The sequence below is a fragment of the Carcharodon carcharias genome, chromosome 5 (genome assembly GCF_017639515.1).
Source record: "Carcharodon carcharias isolate sCarCar2 chromosome 5, sCarCar2.pri, whole genome shotgun sequence".
Lineage (NCBI taxonomy): Eukaryota > Metazoa > Chordata > Chondrichthyes > Lamniformes > Lamnidae > Carcharodon > Carcharodon carcharias.
In genome coordinates this window covers 27,080,037-27,096,069 of record NC_054471.1, presented here as the reverse complement: position 1 = coordinate 27,096,069, position 16,033 = coordinate 27,080,037, and the positions used below count along the sequence as shown (strand labels likewise).

The 16,033-nt window shown below is 44.4% G+C and overlaps 1 protein-coding gene across 2 annotated transcripts in view; it reads right to left on the bottom strand.

Moving 5' to 3' along the window:
* Positions 1 to 1,422: 1,422 nt before the first annotated feature.
* Positions 1,423 to 16,033, bottom strand: part of LOC121278188 (CSC1-like protein 2) — a 67,506-nt gene continuing 52,895 nt past the window's right edge. For both annotated transcript variants that reach the window (XM_041188347.1, XM_041188348.1), the window contains 7 exons: positions 12,756 to 12,821; positions 11,835 to 11,997; positions 9,800 to 9,905; positions 7,631 to 7,798; positions 6,303 to 6,415; positions 5,361 to 5,423; positions 1,423 to 1,974 (listed from right to left, as the gene is read on the bottom strand). In XM_041188347.1, coding sequence (XP_041044281.1) covers positions 1,783 to 1,974; positions 5,361 to 5,423; positions 6,303 to 6,415; positions 7,631 to 7,798; positions 9,800 to 9,905; positions 11,835 to 11,997; positions 12,756 to 12,821 — 871 coding nt within the window. In that variant the 3' untranslated portion in view covers positions 1,423 to 1,782. The remainder of the gene's footprint in view (positions 1,975 to 5,360; positions 5,424 to 6,302; positions 6,416 to 7,630; positions 7,799 to 9,799; positions 9,906 to 11,834; positions 11,998 to 12,755; positions 12,822 to 16,033) is intronic.

The following is a 16,033-nucleotide window of genomic DNA, read 5'->3' as shown; positions in this document are numbered from 1 at the left end:
AATTGTATAGAGCCTTGATGAGACCATACCAGGAGTATTGTGTACAGTTTTGGTCTCTATCTCAGGAAGGAAATATTTGCCATAGAGGGAGTGCAATGGAGGTTCACCAGCCTAATCCCTGGGATGGTGGGATTGTTTTAAAAGAGATTGAGGAAACTGGGTCTGTATTCTCTAGAATTTAGAAGAATGAGAGGTGATCTCATTGAAACTTGCTATATTCTTACAGGGTGTGACAAGGTAGATATAGATAGGATGCTTCCCCTGGCTGGTGAGTCTAGAACCAGGGGAAACAGTCTCAGAATAAGGGACAGGCCATTCAAGGCTCTTCATTCAGAGAATCTTTGAAATTCTCTATCCCAGTGTGCTGTGGAAGCTCAATCATTGAGCATGTTCAAGACCAAAACTGATAAATTTCAGGACAATAATGACATCAAGGGATTATGGAGATAACGCAGGAAAGTGGCGTTGAGGTAGATGATCAGCCATGATCTAACTGAATGGCAGAGCAGGCTCACTGGGCCAAATTTCTCCTTTGGGACACTATAGGCTAAGTTTTAAATTGCACCCATGTGAGTGTGCACCCTAGTATAGTTACCTGTTCTGTCTTCAGTGCTTAGACCAAGCTCAATTTTTGACTTTACTGCTACCCACCTATCTTCTATAGATCTGAAATTATTGAACTCTAAAGAATCTAGCAGGTTGTAAGGTACTTAATCAAAAGACAAAGTGCTATTCCAAAAGCTTACATTGATCTTCATTTGAACAGTGTGCAGAAAGCTGAGGATAAAGGTAACAATGAGACGGAGAATTAAAACAGTAAGTGACCAGAGCTCGGTCACGTTTGTAGACTGAATAGAAGTGTTCAGACCTAAAGCTAGAACAATCTCACTCAAAGAAACCATAAGATAAGTGATGTGTGAAGGGCAGAGATATGTGCAGTAAGAGTGCTGTTTTTAGGTAGGGCACGCTCTGGTTTACAAATATTTAAGTGTTTTATGCTTTCACAATCTGGACACAGAATTCATCCATATTAGGAAAAGGTGACTCACAACTTAATCCAATAGTCATCCAGCTTCAACCTAACTACATCAGATTCATTTACTACAGAATTACCCAATTAATACTTAATAAAAAGGTACCAATGAACCACTGATGGTCTCTCAACTGACATTTCTATAATACCCCCAGTTATCTTTTTTTACTCATTCAACTTTTAGCTTCATATTAATCTTTAAATTGAAATTGCCTTTTTCTCTGCCCAATCCTTACCAATGAGTATATGTCCTTTTATTGTAGCATTGAACAACTTCTCACGTTTTCTACTTGAAGCAATCTGGGGTTGAGGGGAGTGAAGGAGGGATGGTGTTGGAGCCAACCTTCATTAGGTTAACTTAAAACAGCATTGACATAAAAGCCAGGAGAGAGGTTTTGTGCACATGTATTGGGGTTACACAACACAGAACCAGGAGAGAAAATATAGAACTTTTTTTTAAAGTTACAAATGGATTAATTCTGTAATGGCACTATTCATTAGCAAATTTGTTAAATCTGTGGTATAAGATAGCAATAAAAGGGTTAATGTACCCAAATAACCCCACAAAAAAGAGTATTTAAAAGAAATTAGCAAAACGAAGTTTTCTATTTATAATGGCTACTGAAGGGTCAAGTTCAAGTAAAAAGGGCCATTTGACACTATCCATTCCTCTTTTGCCAAAACACAACAGTAACGGTACCACACAGTGGCCAGTCCTTGCAGTCCAGTTCTAAAACTCAGGCAGATTTCTAGACCTCACTAGCTCCTGTATCCACCAAGTAGGTTTGTTTGTCTTCCTCAAGGTCATCTGGAACAGGAATGCTGTCGTCCTCCTCTATCAGCTGACTGCTATCACCCATAGCACCATACAATGGCTGGTTGTGGTAGTTAAGTTGGCTGTTTTCAGTCTTGGGCCCAGATAGGACTCTTGGGATGTAAGCCTGTAATAATACAGATAAGTGTCAAAGATCAGAAGAGCAGCTCATTAAAAGTAATATACGTTGCCATTCTCCATTTGTAGCCCAGACTGCAAGTGGTGGTGAGCTATCTGTTCATGTGGATCAGTGCACACCACTCCAATCCTGTCCTTGTCAGACAGCTCCAAAGGCAGACTTTCTAGCAGGGGTTAAGGCACAGAAAACACTGACCAAGTTCATTCCTTTGAGTTCTGCAAGATCAACGAGAGCCTCTATACTGGTACTATCCCAAGTGAGATAGGCACTTAACAGTGATTGAGCCTGGTATCTTTGAGCTGTGCTCTGTGATGTACAAGATACATTACTCAGTGAACAAGAGGGGAAGGGATGAAAGTTACCACAGCACTGCACTGAAAGCCAATGTGTTTTTTTGCTCTTGGGGAGTTTATTCCTCTGCTAAAATACCTATGCTTTTACTGGGCAACTTTAGGTTGCTTATTCAGCTGGCCCGTTAGTCATTTGGGAATCTAGCTGGGCTATTTGTACTGCAGGAGCAAGAGTTACAGCTGATGCTATCCTCTCCCATACATGTGCACTTTCCAGCAAAGAAAGAGGGCTGTTGGTCCCTGGAAGATCTCCAGATAATTGGGAATAAGCAACCTAACTGTCAAATTGGCGATTACCAAACTCAAGACTTAGACTCAAGTGACTAAGCACTGGAGTATGGAAGTTTGCTGGCAGGCTAATGTAACAGGAGAATCTCGAGCCAGTTTCCACCTTTTGGTAAGGCTCATTTAAATTAAAAAGTGTGGGACAAAACATAAAATGCCAAACCACTCAGCACAATATATGCTATCAGTGGAGGTGTGACCCTTTATCACTTCTACCAAATGGTTCTCTCAGGATTGTTGACTTATCCATTCTCCCAACTTACTTCACAGTCCCAGCGTTTTCTGCTCTCGCTTCAGAGTTCCAGCATCTGCAGTGTTTTTGCTTATTCTTGTGGAACATTATCTAGATTCTGCAATACCCAAGTCCTGCTTTGCCTTCATTAAGATCAGCTAAATTGAACTTGCTGACCTTACATTGTTTAGGACCACATTACATTTACCATCTGAGTTAGCAGGAAACTGCCCGTTATGTACATCATTCGAACATATGAAATAGGAGCAGCAAGTAGGCGATTTGGGCTCTCGAGCCTGCTCTATCATTCAAGAAAGTCATGGCTGATCTGTTTGTTTCGAGTGCCACGTTCCCATCTAACCCCCCTTTGATTCCCTTGCCTAACAAGAATCTATCTACCTCTGCCTTAAATATTCAATGACCCCCACCTCCATCCCACCTGAGGCAGAGAGTTCCAAAGTCGCACAACCCTCAGAAATAATTTCTCCTCATCTCTGTCCTAGAAGGACAACCCCTAATTTTTAAAACAGTGCCCTCTAATTCTGAACTCACGCACAAGAGGAAACATCCTTTCCACGTCCACATTGTCAAGACCATTCAGGATCTCATATACTTCAATTAAGTCAACCCTCACTCTTCTAAACTCCAGTGGAAACAAGCCCAGTCTGTCCAACCTATTTTCATTTCAGGTATCAATCTAGTAAACCACCTCTGAACTGTCTCCAACACACTTACATCCTTTCTTTAAATAAGGAGACGAAAACTGCACACAGTATTTGAGCTGTGGTCTCACCAATGCCTTGTATAACTGAAGCATAACAACCTTGCTTTTACGTTCCATTTCTCTTGTAATAAAGGATAGCATTCCATTAGCTGCCTTGATTACATTCTGTACTTGCACCACAAAGCATTGTGAACGCTTGAGTCTTAGTACATTTGCAAAGTGGTAACCTTTCCAGGAAGACGAGAGAGAATATGGAATTACAGAATGATTACAACACAAGGGGGCCATTCAGCCTGTCATGTTTGTACTGGTTCTCCGAAGGAGCAATTCCCATAGAGCCACTCACCCCACTATCTGCCCATAATCCATATTCTTCCTTTTCGGATAATAATCCAATTCTCTCTTGAATACCTTGATTGAATCTGCCTCCAGCACAAGTCCTCAGGCAGTGCATTCCAAATCCTTAACGCTTGCTGTGTGAAAATGGTTTTCCTCATGTAGCTGTTGCTTCTTTTGCCAATTACCTTAAATCTTGCCCTCTGATTCTCTAACCGTTTTTCCCTATCTAATCTGTCCAGACCCCTCATGGTTTTGAATAACTTCTATAAAATCTTCTCTGAACCTTCTCCAAGGAGAACAGTCCCAACTTCTCCAATCTATCTATGTATCTGAAGTTCATCAACCCGGAATTACTCGTGAATCTTTTCTCTAATACCTTCACATTTCCTAAAATGTGATGCCCAGAACGGGATACAATTCTCCAGTTGAAGCCGAACCAGTGTTTTATACAGGTTTAACATGACTACTTTGCTTTTGTACTCTGCCTCTCAGTTGATAAAGCCCAGGATGTTATCTGTTTTATTAACCCCTCTCTCAGCTTGTCCTGCTACCTTCAATGATTTATGCACATATACACCCAGATCCCTCTGCTCCTTCACCCCCTTTAGAATTGTACCCTTTATTTTATATTGTCTACCAAAATGAATCACATCATACTTCTCTACGTTATGTTTAATCTGCCATTTGCCTGCCCATTCCACCAACCTGTCTGTCTGTCTTTTTTGAAGTTCTGCACTATCCTCCACATGGTTCACAATGCTTCCAAGTTTTGTATTGTCTGCAAATTTTGAAGTTGCCGCCTGTACACCAAGGTCTGGGTCATTAATATATATAAGGAAAAGCAGGGGTCCTAACACCAATCCCCTAGGGAACTCTACAATAAACCATCCTCCAGTCTGAAAAATAACCATTAACTACTACACTCTTGTTTCCTGTCCTTCAGCCAATTTCATATCCATGTTGCTATTCTCCCTTTTATTCCTTGACCTCTAACTTTTCTCAAGTCTGTTGTATGGCATTTGTATCAATGGAGTCTGATCTCTAACACCCATTGTTCTTTGGAAGTCATCCACTGACAATGGAACCTAAGAGCAAGTTGTGCCCAAGGACATTTTATCCATCTACAAAGATCAAGTCAAGTATACCCGGTCGGGATTTAAACAGAGGACTCTCTGGCCATACAAGTTTGGTTGACCTGGTTGAGCTATCTCAGTGGTTCTTAAAATATATATCTAAAGGACCTGACCAATAGTGGCACTTGCAGAACCAAGACAGATTTGTGGATAGTGTCTACTTAATAACATGCCCAAATTGTAATTAGTCTGGTGAGGTAATTTTTCTCCCCCTCCCCCAATTTGCCCCTGATTATCACAAAAAGGTCTCACTTGCCTCTACAATCCACCCGTCATTTGTCTATATTAAAACCAGCCACTGTGTTACTTACATTTGATCGCCAGGCAGGGGCTGTCCTATCTGCTTCAGCATTTTTGGTTGGCAATTTCATACCCTGAGGGAGCAAAGGATGGACACCAATCAGTCACTGACTACCACCAGTAAAACTCCGATCAGTACCATATTATACTTGCAGCTATGGCCTTGGTAAACAAGTATGACTGTGCTCTGCGTTCAGGACGCACAACCTTTCCCATTGCCTGAACTATTCCAACACCACAAGGATCCTGGAACACTAAAGTGAAAAGGCAGCAAGTGTCCCCCTGAATAAATCTGCCACTCTGACCACAGCTGGTCAGTCCTCCTCCACTACCTCAGTGTGCTTCAGTTTCACCAGCGCAAAATGCTGTGTACCTGCCTCTTGTGGGTGCATAAATGTTTCAGGCAAGACTGGTGGGACAGCTAATGGGAGATGATATCATGTCTCCATTCCTGGCAAAAAGCAGAAAAATACACCCTATGCTCCTCTCGCCCTGCCCCTCCAACACCCTGCACTGTGTCATGAGGCGATGGCAGGATGTGCTTTGCAGTCCACACCCAATACTCCAGGAGTATCAGTCCAGCAACAGATTTGTTTTTCCCCCTTAGGCCAAATGCCTTGGGCCTATTGTGGTATTCATCCTCCACCTTTCTGTTAATTCCAGCAAGAACAATCACATACAGCGGGCTTGGCAATTTACCACATGTGATCTAGGCAGCCAGATAGGGATTTCCACTAAATCAAGGGACTACCCCTTAAACCTGGCCCGACTCACTCATGGAAGCAGCTTTCACCAGAGCCTGCATTGCTGGAAGCTGATGCACAGTCCGCTGTCGTGGGAACGCCGCTGTAGCCCTTTGAACCCCTTCCCCAGTCCCCTAACAATAATAGGATTATGGTAAAGTTTGCTAATCAAAGCATGGAGGGAGAGATAGGGGACATTCCTTGACTTACCATCATGTTGACAGTAAAGTACTTGAAGTAGCCAAAGCAACTGGAAATAATGCAGAGAGTAACGGTGGTCAGCACCACAGTCAAGGTGAAGATAGATGTTGACGCAGACAATCCTACACAGGAGGGAGAGAGAAGATGCACGTTAACTGGGAAGGTCTACGTACATAACCAACAAGAAAGGCATGAGGAGAAAGTCAGCAGCTACAGTTCTATTTGAGCTCATCCAGCCGTCTCCAATAGCTTCATCAATGACCTTCCCTCCATCATAAGATCAGAAGTGGAGACGTTCGTTGATGATTACAGTGTTCAGTACTATTCGTGACTCTTCAGCTACTAAAACGATCTGTGTCCATATGCAGCAAGACTGGGACATCAGACTTGGGCTGATAAGTACCAAACAATGATCATTTCTAATAAGAGAGAATCTAACCATCATTCCTTGATATTCAATGACATTACAATGGCTGAATCCCCCACTATCATCTCCCTGGGTGTTGCAATGACCAGAAACTTAACTGGACTAGCCATAGAAACTCTGGCTTCAAGAGCAGGTCAGAAGCTGAGAATTTTGCTGTGAGTAACTCACCTTAAACCCTACCAAAGCCTGTCCATCATTTATAAGGCACTAATCAGCCATGTGATGGAATACTCTCCCCCTGCCTGGATGAGTGCAGCTCCAACAACACAAGATGGTGGACACCATCCAAGACAAAGCAGCCCGTTTTATTGGCACTCCCTCCACCACTGCCGCACAGTGCCAGGATGCACTAAAGCAAGTCGGCAAGATTCTGATAGCACTTTCCAAACCTGTGGCTTCTACCGCATAGAAGGATAAGGGCAGCAGGTGCAAGTTCCCCTCCAAGCCATACACCATCCTGACTTGGAAATATACCACCGTTCCTTTACTGTTGCTGGGTCAAAATCCTGGAACTCCTAACACCATTGTGGGTGTACCTAAACCAGATGGACTGCAGTGGTTCAAGAAGTCAGCTTACCACCTTCTTAAGGGTAATTAGGGATGAGCAACAAATGCTGGTCTAGCCAGCAATGCTCACACTCCACAAAAGAATTTAAATAAAAACCCTGATGGCTATCATGGCTTCTTAGGACTACAGTATTTTAGGATTAGAGAGATCCATGACCAATAATTTATTTTTAAATTCACTTGTGTATTACACACCTGCAGCTCTACTTCCCTGCTGGACTGAGATCTGAGGGTACATTGAGGAGGAGCACAGCTCAGCATTTTCAGGGCAGGTCATGTGAGAATACAATGCAAGGAGGCCATTGCGTTGCCAGATGAGACATAAAGAAAGCAACGCACTTACCTCCTCTCAGTACAGAGAAGAACAGCAGCCAGAGCAGGCAGATGATAGGCGCAGCCAGGGCCTGGTTGACCGCGGCAACATGCATTCTCCTGTTGAGTTTGGCAGGCAGGTAAGCATAGTACAGGTTATACCTATCCACCAGATGCTTCAGCAGTATGTAGATCAAACCTATGGTTCAAAGGGAAAACCATGACAAAAGCAAAGAACAGTCACACCAGGCACAATGGCACAACCCTTCAGTCACTGACTCTCACCTGGCCAGCCACAAGTTTGAATCCACTCAGGAACTTTAGTGGTTGCTCTGCCCCCACCCTTCTGCCCAGCCCGGCTCTGGACATCAGAAATTATGCCTCCCAGTTCTTCTCCTAAGCATGCATTCAACTGTAAGCCAACACATGGAACAGCAGCAGGCTATTTAACTGTCTGCACTCATCTTCAGCTGACACCCTCACATTTACACCTACAAACACTTCACGGAAGGGATCACTGCAGGGTGAACCCTGCCTGAATCTTAATTTTCTGACCCCTCCCTGCTCCAAGCCATTGAGGGCAACTGGAGTCCTGCAACCACTGCCCAGCTAAGAGCAGGATTTGATCTTGGGATTTTCCTAGTTTGTACAGATTAGCACCACATTGAGTAATGCGTTTAACAAGAGAACGATAAGCGAAGTGGGTAACAAACATGGTTATGAGGCAGAAGGCCAAACCCCGACTTTCCATTGGGTACAACAGATAGTCACTATGAGTGGGAAACTTGGCAGATTTTCTTTCTGGTTTCCTCCTCCTACCTAGTCCAGGGATGTTTCTCCCAAGGCTCAGTTGGTGGCATTCTTGCCTGAGTCAGAAGGTCATAGGTTTAAGCATCCCCTCCACAAACCTTGACCACATAACCCATGCTGACACTCCTGTGCAATACCAAGGGAGTGTTTCATTGTTGAAGGTGCTGTCCTCCAAAAGATATGTTAAACGGGGGCCCTGTCCGCCCCCTCAAGTGGATGTAAATGTCTTGTGACACTATTTCAAAGAAGAAAGTTCTCCCTGGTATCCTGAACAACATTTTTCCTTCTCCCAACATCACTAGAATAGATTATCTGGTCATTTCATCTCTGTCTGTGGGACCTTGCTGTGTGCAAATAGGGAGACATAGCAACCAAAATTACAACAGTGACTGCACTTCAAGAGGAGGTTGAGACGCAGCAAAGGGATATAGACAGGTTAAATGAGTGAGCAAGAATTTGACAGATGGAGCATAATGTGAGAAAATGTGAACTTCTCCACTTTGGCAGGAAGAACAGAAAAGCAGCATATTATTTAAATGGCAAGAGATTGCAAAACTCGGTGGTACAGAGGGATCTGGGTGTCCTGGTACATGAATCACAAGGAGTTAGTGTGCAGGTACAGCAAGTGATTAGGAAGGCAAATAGAATGTTGATGTTTATTGCAAAGGGAATGGAATATAAAAGTAGGGAAGTTTTACTGCAGCTGTACAGGGCCTCGGTGAAATCACATCTGGTTTACTGTGTACAGTTTTGGTCTCCATATTTCAAAAAAGATACAATTGCATTAGAAGCAGTACATAGAAGATTCACTCAACTCATCCCTGAGAGGAACGGCTTATCCTATGAAGAAAGGTTGAATAAGTTGGGCCTATATCCATTGGAGTTTAGAAGAATGAGAGGTGATCTTATTGAAACATACAAGATCCTGTGGGAACCTGATGCTTCCACTTGTGGGGGAGACTAGAACTAGGGGACACAGTTTAAAAATGAGGTCTCTTAAGACAGAGATCAGGAGAAATGTTTTCCCTGAGGGTTGTTAGTCTGTGGAATTCTCTTCCCCAGAAAGCAGTGGATGCTGGGTCATTGAATTTATTCATGACAGTTAGATTTTTGATAGACAAAGGAGTCCAGGGTTATGGGGGCCAGACAGGAAAGTGGAACTGAGACCACAGCCAGCTCAGCCATGATCTGAGTGAATCGAGGAGCAGGCCTACTCTTGCTCCTAAGTCCCGTGTTCAAAAAGCACTTCATTGGCTGTGACGTGTTTTGGGACCTCCAGAGACTGTAAAAGACATTACAGAAATGTAAGTTTGTTTCTTGCTTTCCTTTTAGAAAGCTAACTGGAGTGATAGAATGAATCTGTTGCATAGAACAGTCAGCAAGTCCTTACCAAAGGGAACGATGATGGGACAGGTGATGCTGTAAGCTACCACCACCGTGAAGATACACAGCATCCAAGCGTAATTCACTCCAAACTCAAACTCATATGCTTGTTGCTAAAAGGAATGAAATGTACATCAATGATTTTTAAAACAGGCAATGTGTGAAGCAGTGGGGGTACACATTGATACTACAGCAGAATCACAGGCCATTTGGTCCAACTGGTCTAAACTGCCACTTATGATCCACATGAGACTTTCTGACATCTCACTCTTATCAACATATCCTTCTCCCTAAATGCACTGGGTTAGAACCCAGCCCAGACAGACAAGATAAAAGCTTCTATGGGTTTGAGGGTGTGATGTGATGTGGATTTGAACACAGCCAACCCAATTCCTACAGCAGAAAACTGCAACTTATTCAGTGCAATTTGACAACTGCATGCAGAGGGTACCAGGTGACTGTTACAGTAGAGAATGCATATCTGAGGTTAGGGAAGAAAGAGCCCTACGTTCCATCTGACTATTCGATACGAGTGACAGCTTGACTTCATTGATGGGAATCTAACCCGTGAGGCTCACTCCAAGATGTAAGCGGATAATCTAAGCTGATGCTGCAGTACAGCGTCCTTTGAATGAGACTTAATCCAGGGTGCTACGGCACTATTCCAGCAGATCAGCAGGGAAATCTCCAGGTATCCTGTCCAGCAGTTCTTCAACCAACATAAACCATTTATCTCATTACTGTTTTTGGGACTATGCAGTGCACAAGTTGGATTGTGAATTCGCCTACACAAGTCACTGCATATCAAAGTAATTTATTACATGTTTTGTATATTCTCAGATAGGAAACACTAATTTTTTTTTAAACTTTACCTGGGAGTGCTCAATGGTGATTTGGAACCTTGATATCCCAATATTGGTGAAGCTTATACAGGAATAGCAACTGATGGGTTTCAGAAAGACTCAAGTTGTATTCTGTTTTCATGGGTTTACCCTATAGCTTTGGATGGATACATGGGGCAGAATTTTATATTCGGCATGCAGACACATGCCCAACACGCCCGAGCACAATATGACACGCGAATGACATCAGGCATGCGTCCCGACATCATCGTGCGATGTTTTGTTTGGCGGGCACCCGCCGATAATTAAAAGGCCTATAAAGGCCGTTAACAAGCTAGTTAAAATGAAATTAATGCTGCCCATCCAAACTTATGGTTGACGGGCAGGCACAAAGGCCAAACGCCCTTTACATTTTTTAGGAAACCTCATCCCTGAGCGGGATGAGGTTTCCTCCAGCGAATACATCTTAACTAAAAATTTTATTTTTGAATTAAAAACATGTCCCAGTTCATGTGACAGCGTCACATGAGGGGACATGTTCTTTTTAAATTTTTACTATCTTTATTAATTTTTTTAAAAAGCGCCTCAATCTCCCTCAGGCAGCTCCGTGCCTCAGGGAAATTGAAGTGCTCTTTCGTGCACGTGCGCGGACTGTGTGCTAGGCCCGGCTCTCCCTCCTCCCTCCGCCCGCACAGGTAGCACCGAGCGCTGCCACTTGCGATCCACAATTGGCCCACCCGTGAAATCGCGGCGTGGTGCCGATCATGGGTGGCGGTCAGCTTCCCGAACGCTCCCGCCAAGCCCACCCAAAGAGGGAGAGATTCTGGCCATGGAGTATGCCAGTGGTGGAAGAGGTTTGGGCAGAAATAAAGGAGGCAAGTGAAATTTAAAGGGGATAGAGCCGATTGACAAAAAATTCTGAAAGCTTCGACAGCATCAGAAGTCAATTCAAGCCAAGCTGCCGGGGCTGAAAAATAAGCGATGGTAGAAGGGATTAGACGAGCAATAGAGCCGATTAGCACCTGGACTCCCCCTATGGCACCTGCTGAATTGGAAGTGTTGTGAGGAGGAGGAGGATTTGCAAGGCTCAGGGAAGGGTGCTGAATGATTTACTCCTGTTCCCATGTTCCACATAAAAATTGTGGGCCTACATAATGAAGAACACTCATTGGCAAACCCGCAAAGAGAACCAGGACCCACCTGTTTGATGATTTTTCTCTCCGCCGCTGATTTGACCATCAACATCCTTATCGCATAGAGCAGCAGGGTGGGGAGACGCAGGAGAGCCATCGAATTCCCAATAAAGGCGGACGCAATGACGTAATTCACAAAGAAGGCGCCTTGATCAGGGAGAAACACGCACCTGGAAATAAAATAAGATGGCAGCATCTAGCAGGGAACTATAGTCAAACAGCCCGGTGAGAGCTCCACCGACAACATCAATGTGCTGCTTGAGTCTTAAAGAATGTGTCTTTCTTCTTATGGAAACGCTGCTCCTATTGGGACACTGTTACCAACCACTGGTAGAATCAAATTAGACAATTCCATCAGAGCCCAGAAATCCACACTTCAGACCCTTCTCACCCTCCCCAATATTCAAGTTAGCTTTCTTACAGCCCCATCAGAAACTCATCCCTCATACGTTTCCTCTAACCTGATCCTTCACATATGCAGACACATAGGATGGAATTTAATGTTGACAATAAGGGTCTCGCCTGCTGGCTACTGAACAAGTGAGAACTCCGCATCACCCCTGTGGGGGATTGCCGGCTGGAATTTTAAGTGGCCAGCATCAGGGTCTTCCCCTGGATTTAGGACTCCAGGGCAGAAATCCTTCCCCCACTTGAGCTGCTGGCCAATCAGAGGCCACACAGACACCCATCAACCCATGTGTCATCCATTCTATGTAAACATACATACCCATCCTTATTGATTTACTCCCGCCCCATAAACCCATTTCTCAAACATGCCCTACCCAATTATCCATCCTTAAAAATCTGCACCCCACAAACTTACTCAAATTCATCATGCACAAACACATCTCCCCCATAAATTCATCCCTTTCAAAGTGGATCACTAATTCCTGCTACATGTAAACAGTGTCAAGAGCAGAATACTCACTCAAATCTAATCTTGGCTCGCTCCAGAAAACTCTTGTCAAAGAGCCATCTAAAGAAGACATCTAGACTGTAACACAGAGGAGCACAGGGAAATGATGATTCAGTTAAGGTATGGTTATGCCATGCAACAGTAGAGAATTAATTACAGCGGATTCAGGAGATCTGAAATAAAAACAAAGTACTGGAAAAACTCAGCAGGTTTGGCGGCATCTGTAAAGGCAGAATTAACGTTGAGTCTATTATGACTCCTCTTTGGAAGAATTAATAAAAGCTTGAGAGAATTGAGCCAAGGGGCAGAACTTTAAAAGGACTCAGATTGTACAGCCCATAGATAAGAGATTTAATGAGACATCACCGAAGTTTATAAAATACTAAATGGTTTATAGAGAAACTAAATCCTGAATATTACAATGAGACATGATAATACAACCAGATATTAAGACTTTACAGGAAGCGTTTCAATGAGATCAACACACGTTAATCTAAAGTTATATTCTAGGGAATAAAAATTTAGTCCACTCGATCTCTCCTCATAGGAAAATTCCATCATCCCAAGGATTAATCGAGTAATAACTGTTCCTTCTAAACTGCACAGGCCATACAGGGAACAATTCGGAAGATTAATGACCCTCAGAGAAGAAATTCTTCCTCATCTCTGTCTTAAATAGGAGATCCTTTATTTTTAAACTGTGCCCCATAGCAGTAGAAGCTATAACACAGGAATACTTGCGTGCCAAGCAGCATAAGCAGCAAGTGATAGACAAGAGCTAAGCAATTCCACTAATGACAGATCAGGTCTAAGCTCTGTAGTCCTACCACATCCAGTCGTGAATGGTGGTGGACAATTAAACAACTGAGTGGAGGAGGAGGCTCCACAAATATCCCCATCCTCAATGATGGGGGAGCCCAGCACATCAGCGCAAAAGACAAGGCTGAAGACATTGCAACAATCTTCAGCCAGAAGAGCCGATCCGAGGAAGTTCTGAGGAACAAAGGGACCTTGGCGTGTGTGTCCATTGATCTCTGAAGGCGGAGGGTTATGTTAGTGGGATGGTGAAAAAGACATATGGGACACTTGCCTTTATCAATCGAGGCATAGATTACAAAAGTAGGGAGGTCATATTGGAGTTGTATAGTACATTGGTGAGGCCACAGCTGGAGTACTGTGTGCAGTTCTGGTCGCCACATTATAGGAAGGATGTGATTGCACCGGAGTGGGTGCAGAGGAGATTCACCAGGATGTTGCCTGGGATGAAACACTGAAGTTATGAAGAGAGGTTGGATAGACTTGGGTTGTTTTCACTGGAGCAGAGAAGACTGAGGGGGGACCTGATCGAGGTGTACAGGTTTATGGAGGGGCATGGACAGGGTGGATAGGGAGCAGCTGTTCCCCTTAGTTGAAGGGTCAGTCACAAGGGGACACAAGTTCTAGGTAAGGGGCAGGAGGTTTCTGGGGGATGTGAGGAAAAACCTTTTTATCCAGAGGGTGGTGACAGTCTGAAATGTGCTGCCTGGGAGGGTGGTAAATGTGGGTTGCCTCACATCCTTTAAAAAGTACCTGGATGAATACTTGGCCCAAAGCCTTGAACGTTATGACATGCCAAGCGCTGGTAAGTGGGATTAGATAGGTAGGTCAGGTGTTTCTCACATGTCAGTGCAGACTCGATGGGTCGAAGGGCCTCTTCTGCACTGTGTGATTCTGAGCAGATCTTGACATCCTCCAGGAGGTCCCCAGCATCACAGATGCCAGTCTTCAGCCAATTTGATTCACTCCTGGTGATATCAAGAAGCAGCTGAAGGCACTAGACACTGTGGGCCTTGACAATATTCCAGCAATAGTCCTGAAGACTTCAGCCCCCGAAATTACAACTCCCCCCTAGCAAAACTGTTCCAGTACAGCTACAACACTGGCATCTACCCAGCAATGTGAAAAATTGCCCAGGTATGTCCTGCCCACAAGAAGCAGGACAAATCCAACCCGGCCAATTACTTCCCCATCAGCCTACTCTCGATCATCAATAAAGTGATGGAAGGGACTATCAACAGTGCTATCAAGCAGCATTTGCTTAGCAATAACCTGCTCAGTGATGCTCAGGTTGGGTTCTGCCAGGGCCACTCAGCCCCTGACTTCATTACAGCCTTGGTTCAAACATGGACAAAAGAGCTGAATTCCAGAGGTGAGTTAAGAGTGACTGCCCTTGATATCAAGGAGCCCTGGCAAAACTGGAGTCAATGGGAATTGGGGAAAACTCTTCGCTGGCTGGAGTCATACCTAACACAAAGGAAGGTGGCTGTTGGAGGTCAACCACCTCAGTTCCAGGCCATCGCTGCAGCAGTTCCTCAGGGTAGTGTCCTCGGCCCAACCATCTCCAGCTGCTTCATCAATGACCTTCCTTCCATCACAAGGTCAGAAGTGGGGATGTTTGCTGATGACTGCACAATGTTCAGCACCATTCAAGATTCCAGATACTGAAGTAGTCCATGTCCAAATGCAGCAAGACCTGGACAATATCCAGGTTTGGACTGACAAGTGGCAAGTTACATTCGCGCCACACAAGTGCCAGGCAATGACCATCTCCAACAAGAAATAATCTAACCATCGCTCTTTGACATTCAATGGCATGACCATCACTGAATCCCCCACTATCACATCCTGGGGGGTTACCATTGACCAGGAATTGAACTGGACTAGCCATATAAATACTGTGGCTACTAGAGTAGGTCAGAGACTAGGAATCCTGCAGGGAGTAACTCAGCCCCTGACTCCTCAAAGTCTGTCCTCCTTCTACAAAGCACAAGTCAGGAGTGTGATGGAATACTCTGCAACTGCCTGGATGAATGAACCTCCAACAACACTTAAGAAGCTTGACACCATCCAGGCCAAAACAGCCCGCTTGATTGGCACCCCTTCCACAAACATTCACTCCCTCCACCACCGATGCACAGTGGCTGCAGTGTGTGTTATCTACAAAATGCACTGCAGGAACTCACCAAGGCTCCTTAGACAATATCTTCCAAACCCATGACCACTACCACCTAGAAAGACAAACTAGCATGCACATGGGAATACCGCCACCTGGAAGTTCCCCTTCAACCCACTCACCATCCTGACTTGGAAATATATCGCCGTTGCTTCACTGTCTCTGGGTCAGAATCCTAACAGCACTGTGGGTGTACCTACACCACATGAACTGCAGCGGCTCAAGAAGGCAGGTCACCACCACCTTCAAAGGCAATGAGTGATGAGCAATAAATTCTGGCCTAGCCCACAACCCATGA